A 16,176-nucleotide genomic window follows, 5' to 3' on the forward strand; every position below is an offset into this window, starting at 1 on the left:
CTGACCCACTTTTATGCTGAAAGAGGACGTTGGACATTAGGTTGGAAATCTGGATGAGTATACTGTCTATGAACTGTAAGATGGACAACCCATTCTGAAGTACTGAAAGCTAAGCCAAAGGGTTGTTTACATCACTTTGATTTACAGAGCCCATACAAGCAGGAGCTTCATTCAGAGTCAGTCACTTGGCTGAGTGTCATCTGCACGGAGAGCGTATGGTTCAGTCTGTGGAACATGTCGACAGGACACATCAGAAACACCCTGGAGGTCTGAGCTGCCACCTCCTGTAAACACCTGTGCTTGGATTGTTTGCTTCAGTTTTGGCCCAGTGGACACCAGCAGCTCAGACTGTTTCTGCTGCGTTTGCTCTGTGCAGCAAGTGTGTGATTGTCCAGTTTCATTTCCCCAGTTCCACTTTAGGCATTCTTTACTATACATCCTGACACAGAAACATTATATATTTCATACTGTATATAAAATAAATACAAATCTCAATCTACACTATTCGTCTTGTCTATGACTTTTTCTTTAGCTGGAATTTGTGTAAGGTGGAAATGTGACGTCCTGTCTCTGTATGTACAGTACAGGCCAAAAGTTTGGACACGCTTTCATATTCATCTGAATGAGAAGGGGTGTCCAACCGTTTGGCTGGTGCTGTATGTTTATCTGCAGATCAAATTACCTCAGCAGTTCTCATTTAACGGCATTTTCTTGTTCTGCTTTGGTTGATGTTTGTTGCTCCCTTCTATCTTTTGCTTGATGATCAGAGCCTTTGGACTTGTGATTTCCTGGAGGAGGTTACTGGGGAGCTTTCCGGGTCCCTTACTGAGCTGATTGTCCCAGCCCTGCCCCGCAAGCAGCAGCAGTATGAATGCGAGGAGCAGAAGTGCGACTGCTGTGGAGGTCAGCTCAGGGCTTAGCTTCAGGCTGGGCTCAGCCGCTGGGACATCTTTTGTCCTGAACGAAACACACTGAGGCTTTGTGCTCTCTCTTGGTCTCCTGGTGGCGTGCTTGGCCTCTCTGCCGATCCCTAAATGTAGACACACACGATAAAATGTCTCTGCCTGCAGGTGGGTCAGGTTGAAACTCTGCGTGCCAGCCAGGATCCGTGTGGTGTATGTGGGAGTGTTTGAATATATGGCCTGCCAAGACAGGCGAGTTGAAGGGAGGTTGCGGCCGCTGTGCCAGGAGAGGATAACATAGTGTTGTCCAACCTCCCTCACCTCCAACCGTGCATCTACATTGAATAATGGAAATCCTTTCAGATTAGTTGGCATGCCCCATTTTCTTTTCTTCCCTCTGCTGTGAACACCCACAGTAACACTGCGTGTATCTGCTCCAAGTGCATTCTCAGCAACACAGGTGTACAATCCTGCTTCACTGGGCGTGACCTTGTTAATCTCCAGCGTTCCCTCAGGCAGCAGCTGGTAGTGTCTGGAGGGGACACAGGGAGTCTCATCTTTGGCCTTGCTGGGAAAGACACTGGGAGCCGATGTGTGGTTTTTCAGAGGTCTTTCAGAGGTTGCCAGGCTGTGGCAGGGAGTGGGAGCCGGGGAACTTTTGTTTGCATGGCTGGGTGCAGGACCAAGTCTCAGCCCAGAGGGGGTCACCCAGTACAGTTCTGGCGGTGGATCTGCAAGACCTCTACAGTGCAAAACCAGTTTGCCTCCTTCTCTTATCCCCACATAGGAGGGGAGTGAGCTTGTGGGGATTACAGGAAGGCAGGAGGTCGACATCTCCCTGGAGGACACCTCCCTCACCCTGCGAGCTCTCAGCTCAGGTGGTTCGGAGCACAGGGTGGCCTGGGGTTGGATGAAGCGCACCAAGCGGGCAGTGTGTAAATCGGTCAGCTTGTCTTTCTCAGTGTGAGGGTGAGAAGCCTCCTTGGCAGCCCAGTGAAACAGGCAGTCACATCGTAATGGATTGGAGTGTAAGCTGATCTCCTGGAGACTGGGCAGGGACAGCGTGATGTCTTGGTGCAGAGTGCTCAGGGAATTGGAGTTAAGCATTAGACTTTCCAACCTGGTCAGCTGAAGGAAAGCTTGGGGATGAATGTAGGACAGACGCGGATTGTTTGTGATTTCCAGCTTGGTGAGCTCCGGAAGATTCTCCAGGGCGGCTTTCTCAATAGAAACCAGCTCCTCCATGTTGTTCAGGCCGAGCTCCTTCAGGTGGATCATGTCCCGGAAATCTCCTGTCTCAATCAGTTTGATGCGGTTCTTGTTGAGATCGAGAAACTTCAGTCCTGGCACTCTTCTCAGGGCGAGCGTGGGGACCTTGGTCAGCAGGTTGTCATAGAAAGAGAGGCTCTCAAGGCCATCCAAGCCTTCCAGTGCTTTTTCAGCCAATCCCCTCAGACCCATACCCCCAAGGACGAGGCTTTGGAGGGACCTCAGGGCCACGAAGCCTTGCTCAGGAAGAGCCTCAACTGGGTTTCCTCCAAGCATGAGAACCTCCAAGTGAGGCAAACTCCTGAACCACTGTGGGTCAACAGTGGTGAGCCTATTGTTGTTGATATGAAGGCGGAGTAGGGAGTCTAGACCGGTGAAGGCTCCAGGTGCTATCGAATGTAGGATGTTGTGGCTGAGGAAGAGTTCCTGCAAAGCTGGCAGTGAAGAGAAAGAAGCTTCAGGGAGGTGGCTCAGATGATTTTCCTCCAGGTGCAGAGACAGCAGGGAGGGCAGGGAGGAGCTCTGAGGTATTGACTGCACACGGCTGAAGCGATTCTGGGAAAGGTCAAGGTCGGTGAGGTTGGGGAGTCTGTGAAGCACCCCGGTGTCGAGCTCAGACAGGAGGTTACTCTGCAGGCGCAGGGTGTGTGTGTCCAGGGGTATGGGCAAGGGGAGCTTGGTCAACAGCAGGTCATTGCAGTCCACAGTGGGAGCCTCGTGATAGACTGAATCTGGGGAGAACCACGGCTTGATCTGGCACATGCAGCGCACCGGGCAGGAGACACGCCATGGCAGCGAGTGAGGTAGTGAGCCCACCACTGCACTCGGCACACACACGCCAACGAATACACACAGGAGACACTGAGACTGCAGAAGCACTAAAGTCGGCCTCATAATCCTCAAAGGTCACAGGAGCTAATTCAGACAAGGTGGAGGAAGAGTTTGTTATGAGGAACTGAGATGAGTCATTAGAGTTACAAATAGATGTGGAATTGTGTTATTAACAGTTTTAAGGTGTTTTCAAACGCGTAGGCCAGATGGTGCAGTGTCAATATTCATTAAGTGACAACCATGAAGAAGTAAAAAGTGTATCTTCCCCTTGTAGCAAAGCTGGATTCCAACATATCAAGATTATTTTTAAGTGTGTCTTTAAGTCTGGTTGTGGTGACAGAGCAGGGGATGCGCAATAACTCAGTAATGGCCTTTGTTGTCACATCATCGCTCTCACATCGTGGCCACAGGTGGAGGACTCACAGCTCACAGCATGGCAGCTCACTGCTGTGTCAGACAAAGAAAGAGGAAAAAAGAAGACACTGTACATGTTAAATGCAGTCTATTACAACCAAATCTGACATTTAAATACGAACATTGTAAAAAACATTATCCCTCATCAATTCCCAAAACCAAGCATCTGTGAATGTACAATACATTTGTCTTCTGGATGTGATGTTTTATGGATAGGATAAATTATGCAAACTCATAAAAGCATGAATGCTCTGACGGTGTTGGAGAATAAGAAGGGAAAGGACTGGGCATGAAAAAAACGTATGCAGGGAAGACTCTCCTCTCCAAAGGTGATCTGAATGGCAAACAAAGACGGAGACAGAGATATGTGAGGAAGAAATAGAGAGAAAAACAACGCTCTGTTCTCTAGTGTCATCTACAGGAGGCCAGGTAAAAATGCAGGAAAAATGTAATATAGCAGCATGTGAATATTTCATGTCAGCACTTCACTCTCAGTACCTGTTCCAACATGGTACAGTAGTGGAAATGTTATTTACTATGTAAAAGTTAAAAATAACCAAAGGTGCTTTTTTTCAGTGGTTCGTATCAACCACTTTTATTTTAATGATTAAAATCAATCATTTGGGACCATACATACATTTTTCTTGTTGCTGACCAGCTATACTTGCTCCTGAAGAAAAGAGGTCCAACAGCAAGGTTTTAAATCTAATTTTGATTTTAAGATATTATTCCTAACTTTTTGCCAAACCTATTGGTACCGTCACAGGCCACAATGTCATCATCAGCCTAATGTACTTCTACATTAGGAAAGACTTTGCAAATGTAACTGCTGCAGGAACGATTGCAAACAGACAGACACACACAGACACACCACATTTACAGTACCAGTATTTATATTACAGTATATAGCACACTCTAATATCCAGAGAGTACTGCTCAGTACCAAGTACCAAGATGATTAAACTGGCTGTTGACATTAAGCAGCAATGGTACCAAAAAGAAACAAACAAACAAACAAAAAAACATTCAACGTATGTGCTGTATTCACTGTATTCAAGCGCAAACCTTTCATGACAACAGTCAAACTCTATAAAAATAGATACGTTTTTGATTGTGCTTCCACAAAACTTGCTACTTGGGGGCGGTGAAGCAGGTCTGACTGTTGAAAGTGTTCAAAATCAGAAACATAGAAGTGAGTCACTGAGAGGGTTCAAACAAGCAGCATCTGGCTTAATCATCACTCAGAAAACACCGTGTATCATTTGAAAGCAATGATACTTTTGTGCACTTTGGTTTTTCTTTTTGTGGTTTGTCTACCAAGAAGAGAATGTTTGCTGAAGGTTTACAAATGAGCAGGCCAAACACTTTTTCTTTCATGTTGATGAGATCTTCTTTCTGCAAATCATAATCTAAGAACTAAGTCTTGACAAATGTAGTGATCTTATGAATGTATTTCTTAGGCAACAAATTCTACGCTTACATCAGACTACTACTATACATGAGTTGTATATAATCTATGGGCTGGATTTATATCACTTAGACACCAGTTAACTTAAAAGGTTTAAAGATATGTTGTCCCGTCTTAAAGATATTATGGCACTATGAAAAATTAGGAGTTGAATTATGAATTATTATTTTCCTCTTTAATGAGATACAAGTCACAGTCTGTGTTGCCTGTCCCTTTGTGTTTGTGTTATTTTTTTACAACTAAAAATGTCAGTAACTTTAATAATATTCCCCAGTTATTAGTAGTGGTATCAAATATGTGAGAAAACACGCACACACATACACACACGTCAAGAAGCCATGCAAGGCTTACTGCATAGTTGCCATGGAAACAAACGTCCTATTCCCGCTCTGTCTCAGTGTTTTGAGATTTAGTTTGTAATTTGTCTGATCTCTGTATCAGTTGATTAAACAACAGTGACTGGACAGAGGAAACTACATTTTTCAGGCTTTATGTGAAGAAAAAATGTAGCCTTTCTAAGTATTTGTGTAGTTTGTCCACTCTGCAGGTATCTCAGACACTTGTTGTGTATTTTCCAATCAGAAAAAGGAGAATGAGAGAAAGACGGCTCAAACACCATGTAGTGTGATTGTATAAGGAACAAAAAGTGAGCAGTTTTGTTCTTGAATAAGTGCAACAGTAAAAAGACAGGAGCGTTGCTCACCTCCGGGGGCTCTTCTTACTCTCCTATCAGCCATTTGCTTTCATCTCCACTCTCTCATCTTTTCATATGCAACCTGCTCAATAATGGATTCATTATTTAGTTTTGATGCCCCCTAGTTTTTGTCATTTGCCCTGAAAAGCAGAACTGTGTGCTGATGTGTACAACAGATTCTTGTCGCCTTGCAATTTGGATAATTCAGAAAGGAGTGTGAAAGAAATTTACATGACTCAGAGGCTACTTCCATCTCCTCCCATCTCCCTCTAATCTATTTGCTGCACATAAATAGGAAATATTTTATTCACAACGACCATTGTTTCTTTCCTCCTACTCATCTGAATCCAATTTCTTTGAAAGTTTAGTTTCTAACTGCACTGTGGCTCATATGTTATCCACAGCAGTACCCAAACCAGTGAAGGATGAGTAATAGTTAAAAAAAGACAAAGCTGCATTGACCTCGCACAATCTGGTGGCCCTCCAGTGAACAGCTGAGGAAGAAGAAGGAATTTTCTTTAAACTTCATATGTAGTGCCAATAAAAAATGTGCAGATGACAGAATACATGTAAGTCAATCACAACCGAGTGTTGACAGAAAAGTCGAGTCACACACTGAAAAGATTGTGTGTCCTCTCCCAATAGCGAATTGTCTAATAGATACAGCAGATTATAGCATTGAAGAAAAAACAGGGGACAAGTTAATAACCCAATAAATCCATCTACAGCACTTCAATCAGAACTTTTAATAATCAAATCATTTCTATAAATAAATGAAGCGGCTAATTTGAGGTTCTCTGGAGTCAGGATTCGATCACTGTACAGTACGTGCCACTAAACGTCATGTACTGTATTGTTTAACACATCTGGGTTAGTTGCTGTCTCCAAATCCGTTCCAGCATGTGAACCAGCTCAAACAGAAAACTTGCTCAACCCTGATTGAATGCTCATATTTGTTTCTGAAGACCAAAAAGACATTTGCCATATCTCACAGGTTTTCATATTCAGATACCAAACTTAGTTTCCTTGTACTTTTATATTCATTCTCATTCCAAAGCAGGTAGCAGAACTGTAACTCAAACGTATACGTATTTCTGTCACACACATTTTTCTTGTTTCTTGTTTTTTGAAGTTTTGAAGGTTATTACCACATCCACATAGAATTATGTATTTCCCTCCCACACACTCACCTGCGCAACCAGTACCTGTGCATATTTCCTACTACCTACACACACCCTGGGCTGTAACTCATGAAGCAAAAAAAAAGAAAGAAAGACAAAAATTCTGATTAGTTTGATTTGGTGACCTGTGTTTGACTTTGTCGACAACTCACAATATGCAGCTATTTACATTCAGTCGTGTGTGGCACCTTGATAAAAAGACATAACAGACAGCTAACAGATTCAAAAGCCGGGCCATAAATGAAAAAGTTACATAAACTGCATGAACACAAACCTTTTCTTTCTAACTTTCCATTTTCTTTCTGACAGAAAATCTGACTTAAACTCGAGCAAAACCTTTTTTTTTATTCCTATGAAAGACTTTTTATTTAATTAGTATCCATGATAATATTGGATGTTTTATTGTGGGACTGTCACATACCTGCCTCTGCGGAAGTTAAAGCCACACGTGTGTGACAGACAGAGAGAGTCAGAGACAGCAACATGCATTTCTCAATGACAAGAGGAAGAAAACGTGAAAAGAGTAGAAGAACATGCTTTCATGAGATGTTCATCGGCATGAGCTTTGTGTTTGGCTGTGTTGCTACAACATGGAGAAACATTGCAACAGGGTGGAATACAGAGAGAGGGAGACAGAGGGAGGATTTGGAGAGCAGAAGAGATGTATGACAGCGATTGAGGTGCTGGATGCGGATCCCCAGGAACACAAAACAACCCCCCCCCCATAAAAAAAAAAAAAAAAACAGAGACGCATTGCCCTGCAGCTGAATCTCTTCCAGCACGCACACAAGCACACGTACATAACAAACTTAGGATTTATTTCCCAACAAAGAACCCCAAATGTTTCTACAATCCTCACACATGCTTGCTACCATCACCTTTAAATATGCATCCATGCATATATGAGTGAATGCGTGTCTGTGTGCATGCCACAGTGTTCAGCTTCAAAAATTCTGTCAACATATTTCATGTTTTTCTTACCGAAAACAAAAGCTCCAACTACATCTCTATCTGTCATAGCTTGCCTTCTTCTTTTGCTGTCAGTCTTTCCTTGCAAATGCCTCACGTGCCGAGATGCTTATTTCATCTTCTTCCTCACAGCCACGCGTTCATGGATCTCTTAGGTTTCCTGAAATATCACTTCCCTTGCTCTCCCTGTCCTGGAGCTGTGGAGAAAACTGGCAGACTGAATCTCTCGCTCTCTCTCGCTCTCTCTCTTTCCCTCCAGCTACAGAGGAGATGAGGTGTGTTCTGCAGCAGAGCTTCTGTCCCTCTCATCTCTCCTCCTCTCGCTCCACAGCCTGTCTCACTCTCTCGCGCTTTCTCTTTGCCTGTGTCGTAATCCAAAGGAAAACCACTTGCATTAGTTACAGTGGGTTATTTTTGCTGGATGAGAAGTTTTCTTTAGCTCCTGGTGGCAATTTTCAGTTTTCTGCCACCGTCTGCATATTGAAGTCCAGCTCTTATAGTCAGGTTGTATTTAACACGTTACAAAGCAGAGGAGACAGATCATAGTACTTCAGTATTTTAGATTCTCTGGTAAGGCGTAAACGCATTGCTGAGTTTCTAAAATGCAAAACGAACGAAACCTGTCAAATGTCAGCACTAAATTATTACTACATCATTAACTGCACAGCATGATTCCAGATATAAATTAAACATTTTTATATGTAAATACTTGCACTGTATGAGCTAACTTCAATCTTCAACATGCTTCTAATAGACCTTATTTATATGGTGTTTAAAACAGTAAGTAATAAGAAAAGAGGTGTTTACTGAGTACTATGGAGGGAAAATATTATTTTATGGAAATTTTTTAGATACTCTCATTTCTCTCTCACCAATGGTTTCACTGTATCTCTTGGTTCTGCATTTCTCATATTCAGTTTCAAAGCCAAAGCAGCTCTCCAATAGCTCCTGCATAATTTCTGTTTAGTGTCACATTGACAGGTGTCGGCAACTGGTGGTAATTTATGTAAGAAAGAAAAGTCATTAATCCCAGTATGTGTGCAAACAATGAAATGCTCTCAGACTTACTGCAGCAAGTGTATATTTTCAATAACCCCAGCATAGCTCTGTAAGGAACAACTCATGCCATTATTTTGGCTATGCCTTGAAAAATGGAGAAGGCGACACAGTTTGACTGGAATGGAGGTATAACGCTCTTAAGAGCTCCAGTCTGCAGCAATACAGCAGTAACATGATAAATAGCATGCTTGCAGTATTGTAAGTGATCCCATGTGGCTTTTTACTTGGAAAAACGCACTCCACACTTCATTCAAATGGTATAAACCAGGTGGGGACTGAAGTGGAGGATTGTGCAAGCAGCACCTGTGGTTACAGGAATGAAAAACATTTAAGTTTTCAGGATAAATGTGACCTGAAAAATTCTGTGAAAAGATAACTTTTCTTGCACAGCAGTTCTTCAGTTGAAAGGCCACAGGTTTGCCACTTGTCATGAATCTGGCATGTTCCAGCACAGAATTAAGGGTTTAATCAATATTTCTTATACTTCTAAACAATTCTAAAAGTATTTAAAAAATTATTTGAGGTATGAAAATGTTGTTCTTGGAGACAAACCCGTGGAGCTTTATAGATTGCCTTCCCAAGAACAACAACAGGTTCACCTGTTACTATTTTAGCCTATTTTAGCCTTATTTTAGCCCCAAAGGCATGGCAGTTTAATCATAGCTGCGAATGTGTTCAAAGTGCCGCAATGAAATACAAAATTCAACGAGAGTTTAATTTGATGTGTGCGTGATTAAACATTTAGACACAACATGATATCTGGGTCATTTTTTACTGGACCATTTAGAGAGATTGTTAGATTGTGCGATAATAAAGAGGGAAGTCAAATATACTATGTGGAAATAGAGCCTCTGGTCAGTGATGAAGAAGACATGAGTGCTGAACTGCAGCAGAGACCTTTGAGCAGCTTCTAGTATGAAAACCAGCAGTATGAGATATGTAGGGAACAGAGGCTCTTTGTGTTTGTGAACAGGTGTGTTTCAGCTCAGAGCAGTGTGAGGATCAGCTGAGACTGAACTACTGAAAAGTTGCTTTTCAGTAATTGTCTAATATCAAGAACTCTACTCATCTTTGTCCTTTTTGTCATCGTTGGAGTTCACAGTTTACAGAAAGCGGTGGTAGGGAAGATGTGTGTGCTGAGTGGGTGTGCGATAACTGAAATTCAGCCAGAATGGTTGTGAGAGGAAGCAAATGAGGAAAGAGAGGCACTGCAGAATATACTGTGAGACGAAAGGGAAGGAAAGAAGAGGGGGAGAGGGAGAAGTCAGCACTTATTTGTATGAAATGTTTTTTGCAGGACATATATAATGTATAATATGCGTTTGTGTGTGTGCATACATGTGGACTGGCTCTCTAATGGCTTTCCCTTCATTTGCTCAATTCATTCAGTAGCCAACACACAAAAGCACGCACACCCACATGCCCTGCTGACTGAAAGGCAGCAAGGATAAGTGGTAGCTAACTGAAAGGAGGGGAGCGAGATGAGGTCGCCATAGCAACACCGGGGGGTTGTTGCTTTTATTGGAGAAAGAAAATCAGCTCAGCTTATCCTCCTATCTCTCGCTCCTCACTCTTTTATGTCCCTCTCTCGCTCTCTCTTTCTGCCTCACCTTCCTTTCTCTCTTCATTCAACTCATCCTTCATGCGCTGACGTCAGCTGCCTGGGACATTTTCAGAAAATGTGAAAAATTCAAGTCATGTCCTCTGTTAAGTTCCTTGTCAGCGTGGTCCAATGTGGTTGAAGACTCAGTATGATGTTGTTTTAATGGTTTGAATCATGCTTCAGTTCGTGCACAGTGCAAAGTTCATCATCCGTGCAGCAGCTATAGACCTGACCTTGTTCTTACACCAATTGTATTTGAACTTCCTACATTCTGTCATATTATGATTAATTTGGGTCTTTCTTTCCAGTATGAACAGATCAAAGCATGCCATCACTACATCGAGTTGAGGACTGGGACTCACTTATCACACACATACAAACCAAAATACGTATGACGGCACACTATGACACATAACAGATTGGGCTGGAAACTGTCAATGTGCAGCGCAACATCCCTTCTCTGTTACAGCATTTGAATTCTGTTCACAGGTGGACTGTTCCCCAGCTGGACAACACGGACTCAAGGACACATTACAGTTAAATGTGTGTGCACATGGAAGTATGGCAGAGAGAAAATGATTGAGAATTTGCTGCCATGGTGACGAGCTCAGCAGTATCTAATGGCAACGGGTTGTTGAGAAGCCAGCATTTTGTAGGAGGGGTGTTGGTGAGGGAGTAGATAGAGGGGAAGGAACACACACTTGTGTGTTCATGTTTTCTATGTGAATGTGTGCACTGCATGTACAATCGTATTTATTGGATTCAAACGGAACAACACAAATTACGCATGTTGAGTTTGTTGCTACCTGCACTCCAGAATCATAATGATCTACGTGCGGCACTGTAGGAAGTCACTGCAAACTGTGCACTTTCCAGCTCCACTGGGGGGAAACACCTGAAAATGGAAACCACTGTGTTAGAAATACAGAGTTTCAGCAGTTTATACAGACGGGTTAGTTTCGGTGGCTCATCATGCCTCTCCACCAGAACGGACAACATAAAGACACAAGAATAAAAGGTGTGTACCCACAAATTCCCTCTGTCACATTTCAATTAACTCGTGTTTCTGTGTGTGTGTGTGCAGTATGCAGCGGCGTGCACTGCGTGGGCGATGGCAACAGGTCTGTCTATCTGCTGCTGCTGCTGCATGGTGGAGGAGGCAGAGACAGTTTGGTTTAAGGTTCACTTAGTTCTGAGAAATTTATCTCTCCAGCAGTAAACAACAAGATGATGTGTCTTGAAGGGTAAGACCTGTTTTTTGATCCCAGCATCCTTCAAGATTTTTGTCCTCCATGAAAAGAATATAACAAGAGTGAAGAGTGAATGAACTTATTCAAACTGATTCTTCAACAGCTTACACAACATGGAGCAGTTCTCTCTGCAGCCTATTACCGCCCCCTACTGCTCAGATGTGGTAATGCTTCTAACACTCGGCTTGTGTTCTCATAAAAACATCTATATTATTATACAATATATTCAATAAAGATGTCCCCAATTACTGCGTTCAAATATGTTCAGAGTAACATTGCAACAGCACTGAAACTAAATAAAGTGATGAAAATGCACAGTTTAAATTTCAGTACGCGCTTGAATTGGCTCGAGGCTGAAACTCTCATTCAAGCAGAAATGATACATAACCGTCAACCATTGAGTTTTAATTAAAAGAAGTGAAGTCACTTTGTCAGTTCACCAATTTGGTGTTGACATCATGTATATATATACATATACATATATATCTATCATAAGCATCCATTTAACAACTCCCCATACTTTTCATTTGGCACTATGGTAGTGCTTCATCTAACACAACCAAAACAGGGATATTCATTGACATCAGCTGGACTTTGTGCTTATTGCTGATTAGCATATATTTCAGTATAATGGAGCATAACTGATGTCTTTGAGTGTCCAACATTATCAGAAAGTGTCTGTTGTTGAAAAGTTTGAATAATGGTACAGTCACTGTGGTCAGATTACGTTTTTAATCCCCATTATATAACAATTAAAAATGGCTGATCCAATTCAAAGGATAGAAAAGGACATTGAGCGACTTCTCGTGTTACAAACAATCTGTAATCACCGATTTTAACCACGTTTAAGGACGATAAGGCACATAGCCAAGACCTTTAGGACAACTGATTAAACACCGTCAAACATCATGTGTAAACGGAAAATTATGTTAAGGCATTTATTTGCATCATAAGAAGCATTGATGTGAAACTATTCTGAGGCATTAACTAATTATTTTAGGTTATGGTCATAAATGTGAAAAGTGGAAGAACTGATTCAAGTTTACAAGTTGACATATACAGACACAATTATTCTGCCGGCAATAATAACCTTGAAAATATCTAATTTTGTTAGAACGTATCCTTATCAAAAGGCACATGAAGGTTATCGGTCTTAACTGATTTGAACAAACAAGTTTGACTTTTCACTTCTGCTGAATGTTCACAGTTAATCAAGCAGGGTTAACAGATATTACAGATATGGAGAGAAGCTAAACAGTATAAAAGAGCCCACCGGTCCTCTGTTTGTTTCACAGCGATAAAATGGGAAAGCTACTCATCTGCGTCGGTAAGATGAACTTGTTACTCAAAGAAAGTTTGCTCTTTTACTTTTAAACGTTATTTTGTCTTGGGCATGGTGGAGGATGATCCTCTGTGCTGTCTCTAAATCAGTTTCTTCTCTCTACAGGTCTGGCTCTCCTGCTGCATGTGCAGCTAGGTAACTATGTCTACTCAGTGATGCTATGAAATGTGTTTATGTTGCTAACACAGTCTAAGACGTATTGTTCCATGTGCTGCAGGATCATCCTACATCCTGTCCTGTTACTTCACCAACTGGGGACAGTACCGTCCAGGAGCAGGCAAGTACTTTCCCACCGACATTGACCCGTGTCTCTGTGACCACCTGGTCTATGCCTTCGCTGGAATGGACAACAACATGATCAAGACCTACGAGTGGAACGATGAGAAACTCTATGGACAGTTCCAGGCCCTGAAGAACCAGTGAGCTCACAAAAACAGCCAATCCAGCACACACGTGAACACACATTACAGCACAGTACATGTAGAGATGAAGAGATTTTACAGTGCATGTTGTCGGTGCTTTTAGGAACAGCAACCTGAGGACTCTGCTTGCCATTGGTGGGTGGAACTTTGGCACTCAGAAGTAAGTAGTGCTGAAATGAGGGGATACTCACCCCATGAGGACAGGAAGGACCTCTCTGACTGTCTTTGTGCCTCCAGGTTCACAGCCATGGTTTCCTCCGCTGCCAATCGTCAGACCTTTATCAGCAGTGTGATCACATTCCTGCGCCAGTATGAGTTTGATGGTCTGGATATCGACTGGGAGTACCCTGGCGCTCGTGGTTCCCCTCCTCAGGATAAGCAGCTCTTCACTGTCCTGGTCCAGGTCGGTCATATTGGTGTTGAGTTTGTGACTGTGATGAATCTGTGTTGTAAGACCGAAGTAGGAACACAAGAATAAAACCTCCAGTCCAGTTTTACCAGTTGAGGTGTGTTGTTCTCAACGGTGCCTGGAAATTTAGGAGAAAAAAGTTAAAAGTGCAGCATCCCATTAATATTAGATCCTACCATTATGGTCGCATTATGAACAATACAATTTCTCTAAAGTCTCTTTCCCAACAAATCTGAGATCCCTGCCTACATTAATGCAGATCTTTATCCGTCAAAAGGGGTGTCTGTTGACTGGAGCATGACTATACCCAACGGCTCTGCCTTCAGTGTCTTTGTAGATGTGTTCAGTTGTGATGCGCCCCACCAGAATTACCAGCAGCCATTGTAGCACAACATGTAAACCTTTTATCTTTTTGTGAAACTTTTTCAGATGAGCGCTTCTCAGTAAAATCAACCAACAAGTAAAAAAAGCAGCCATACAGCAACTGTAACATTTTTCTATCCTCGTCCATCTCTAGGAACTCATGAGTGCCTTTGAGGCCGAGGCCAAGAAGACCAGCCGTCCTCGTCTGATGCTGACTGCAGCTGTCGCTGCTGGAAAGGGAACAATTGACTCAGGATATCAGATTGCCCAGATTGGCGCGTAAGTACATGTGTAAAAATGACACACACTCACGATGGTTGCACAGTACAGGGCTCTCAGTGAACGTGAATCCTCTTGTTGCTTTTCCAGTGTCCTGGACTACTTCCACGTCATGACCTATGACTTCCATGGCTCTTGGGAGCGCAACGTTGGAGAGAACAGCCCACTGTACCAAGGCCCTGCTGACCAGGGATCCATGATCTACTTCAATGTGGTGAGTAAAGGGGTCCTTATGTTTTAGTTTTACATGTTGCTCTCTCTGTAAAGGAAAAAAGAAGACATTCATCTCATCTATAGGACTATGCAATGAAATACTGGAAAAGCAACGGTGCCCCAGCTGAGAAGCTGCTGGTTGGTTTCCCCACCTATGGCCACACCTTCCTCCTGGCTTCCTCCAACACAGCTGTTGGAGCTCCTGCCAGTGGACCTGGACCTGCTGGCCCTTACACTCGTCAAGCTGGCTTCTGGGCCTACTATGAGGTAGGTGCTACTTTTTAGGAAACAGCGTATGCACAAGTATGATGCAATTCCTTCACAGAAATTTTCTCCCTGCCTTCAGATCTGCACTTTCCTGAAGGATGGAGCCACCCAGGCCTGGGATGCTGCCCAGGATGTGCCATATGCCTACAAACAGGGAACTTGGCTTGGATATGACAATGTGAAGAGCTTCAAAATTAAGGTAAGATGTTTGATATCATCAGCACATCACATCCCCGACACCTGGCTGTAGGTGACGCTTGGTTTTGCCTCTCACCCCCTCTGCAGATCGAATGGTTGAAGAAGAATGTTTTTGGCGGAGCGATGGTGTGGAGCCTGGATCTGGATGATTTCACTGGCACTTTCTGCGGAGAGGGAAAATACCCTCTGATCAACACCATCAAGAATGGACTTGCAACTGGATCTTGTTAGCATGAGCTACTTATTCTTTGGCAATACATGTAATCCTAGCGTTTCTATTTCCTTACAACCTTCAATAAAATTACAATTTCCCTTCTCAGCTTGTACTGCTCGTCCTGAGCCCCTTCCTCCAGTCAAACCAGTTCAGCCCCAGCCTGGTGGCGGCGGCGGCAGCAGCAGCACAGGATCTGGCTTCTGTGCTGGAAAGGCTAACGGAGTCTACCCAGACCCAACCAACAAAAGCAACTTCTATGAATGCAACCAGGGTCAAACCTATGTCCAACACTGTGCTGTCGGCCTGGTGTTTGATGACAGTTGCAAGTGCTGCAACTGGGCTTAAATGATCCACATCAGAACGTTATAGAGGTTGTTGTTAATGATGTAACATAAAATAAAACCATCCAGACGAGGCCCATGCAAGAACAGTTCTGTAACAGGTCTTTGATCTTATCTGAATAAAGAAACGACTTTGTGCCTCTGACAGTTTTGTGTGCTTCTTACTTTTCTATTCATAAATTAATAAGGAAAAAAGTTAACATTATCATTGATGTAAATATCAAACATGCAACAATAAATGGTTATGTATCTGCTCACTTCCCTTATGAATTGCTTAATAAATATAGCTACAAAGTATTGAAGCGTAAGAGCGACCAAAAACAAAAGGAGTTGTGAAAAATTAGCCTTTAAAAGTTAATGAATTGCTACTCTGTATTTCATTGACTCATATTTAACCTAAATAAAAATAGAAATCTTCATATGCTTGGATGGCCAAGCAACCAACAAAAAACAGACGTAACAGACAGACGGAGGACTTGTATAGTACC

At 42.8% G+C, this 16,176-nt stretch overlaps 2 protein-coding genes across 2 annotated transcripts; one reads left to right on the forward strand and one right to left on the reverse strand.

The window, feature by feature from the left end:
• Positions 1–683: 683 nt before the first annotated feature.
• On the reverse strand, positions 684–3,179 carry LOC115043391 (leucine-rich repeat neuronal protein 2-like). The gene has a single exon (XM_029501808.1). The coding sequence runs from the start codon at positions 3,063–3,065 to the stop codon at positions 684–686; it is 2,382 nt and encodes a 793-aa protein (XP_029357668.1). The 5' UTR covers positions 3,066–3,179.
• Positions 3,180–11,524: 8,345 nt separating this feature from the next.
• On the forward strand, positions 11,525–15,742 carry LOC115043404 (acidic mammalian chitinase-like). Its single transcript, XM_029501835.1, has 13 exons — positions 11,525–11,634; positions 11,744–11,804; positions 12,936–12,967; positions 13,088–13,117; positions 13,200–13,401; positions 13,508–13,564; positions 13,642–13,807; positions 14,331–14,455; positions 14,546–14,669; positions 14,753–14,935; positions 15,015–15,134; positions 15,221–15,359; positions 15,454–15,742. The coding sequence occupies exons 2-13, from the start codon at positions 11,800–11,802 to the stop codon at positions 15,690–15,692; spliced, it is 1,422 nt and encodes a 473-aa protein (XP_029357695.1). The 5' UTR covers positions 11,525–11,634; positions 11,744–11,799; the 3' UTR covers positions 15,693–15,742.
• The last annotated feature ends 434 nt before the right edge of the window (positions 15,743–16,176 follow it).

The sequence above is a fragment of the Echeneis naucrates genome, chromosome 5 (genome assembly GCF_900963305.1).
Source record: "Echeneis naucrates chromosome 5, fEcheNa1.1, whole genome shotgun sequence".
NCBI lineage: Eukaryota > Metazoa > Chordata > Actinopteri > Carangiformes > Echeneidae > Echeneis > Echeneis naucrates.

Bases quoted from the DNA above. Each gene is read 5' to 3' on its own strand.
- LOC115043391 (XM_029501808.1), bottom strand. From the start codon at position 3,065: ATGAGGCCGACTTTAGTGCTTCTGCAGTCTCAGTGTCTCCTGTGTGTA.
- LOC115043404 (XM_029501835.1), top strand. The intron at 14,670-14,752 runs GTGAGTAAAGGG...TCTCATCTATAG, and splicing joins CCATGATCTACTTCAATGTG to GACTATGCAATGAAATACTG. The intron at 14,936-15,014 runs GTAGGTGCTACT...CCCTGCCTTCAG, and splicing joins GCTTCTGGGCCTACTATGAG to ATCTGCACTTTCCTGAAGGA.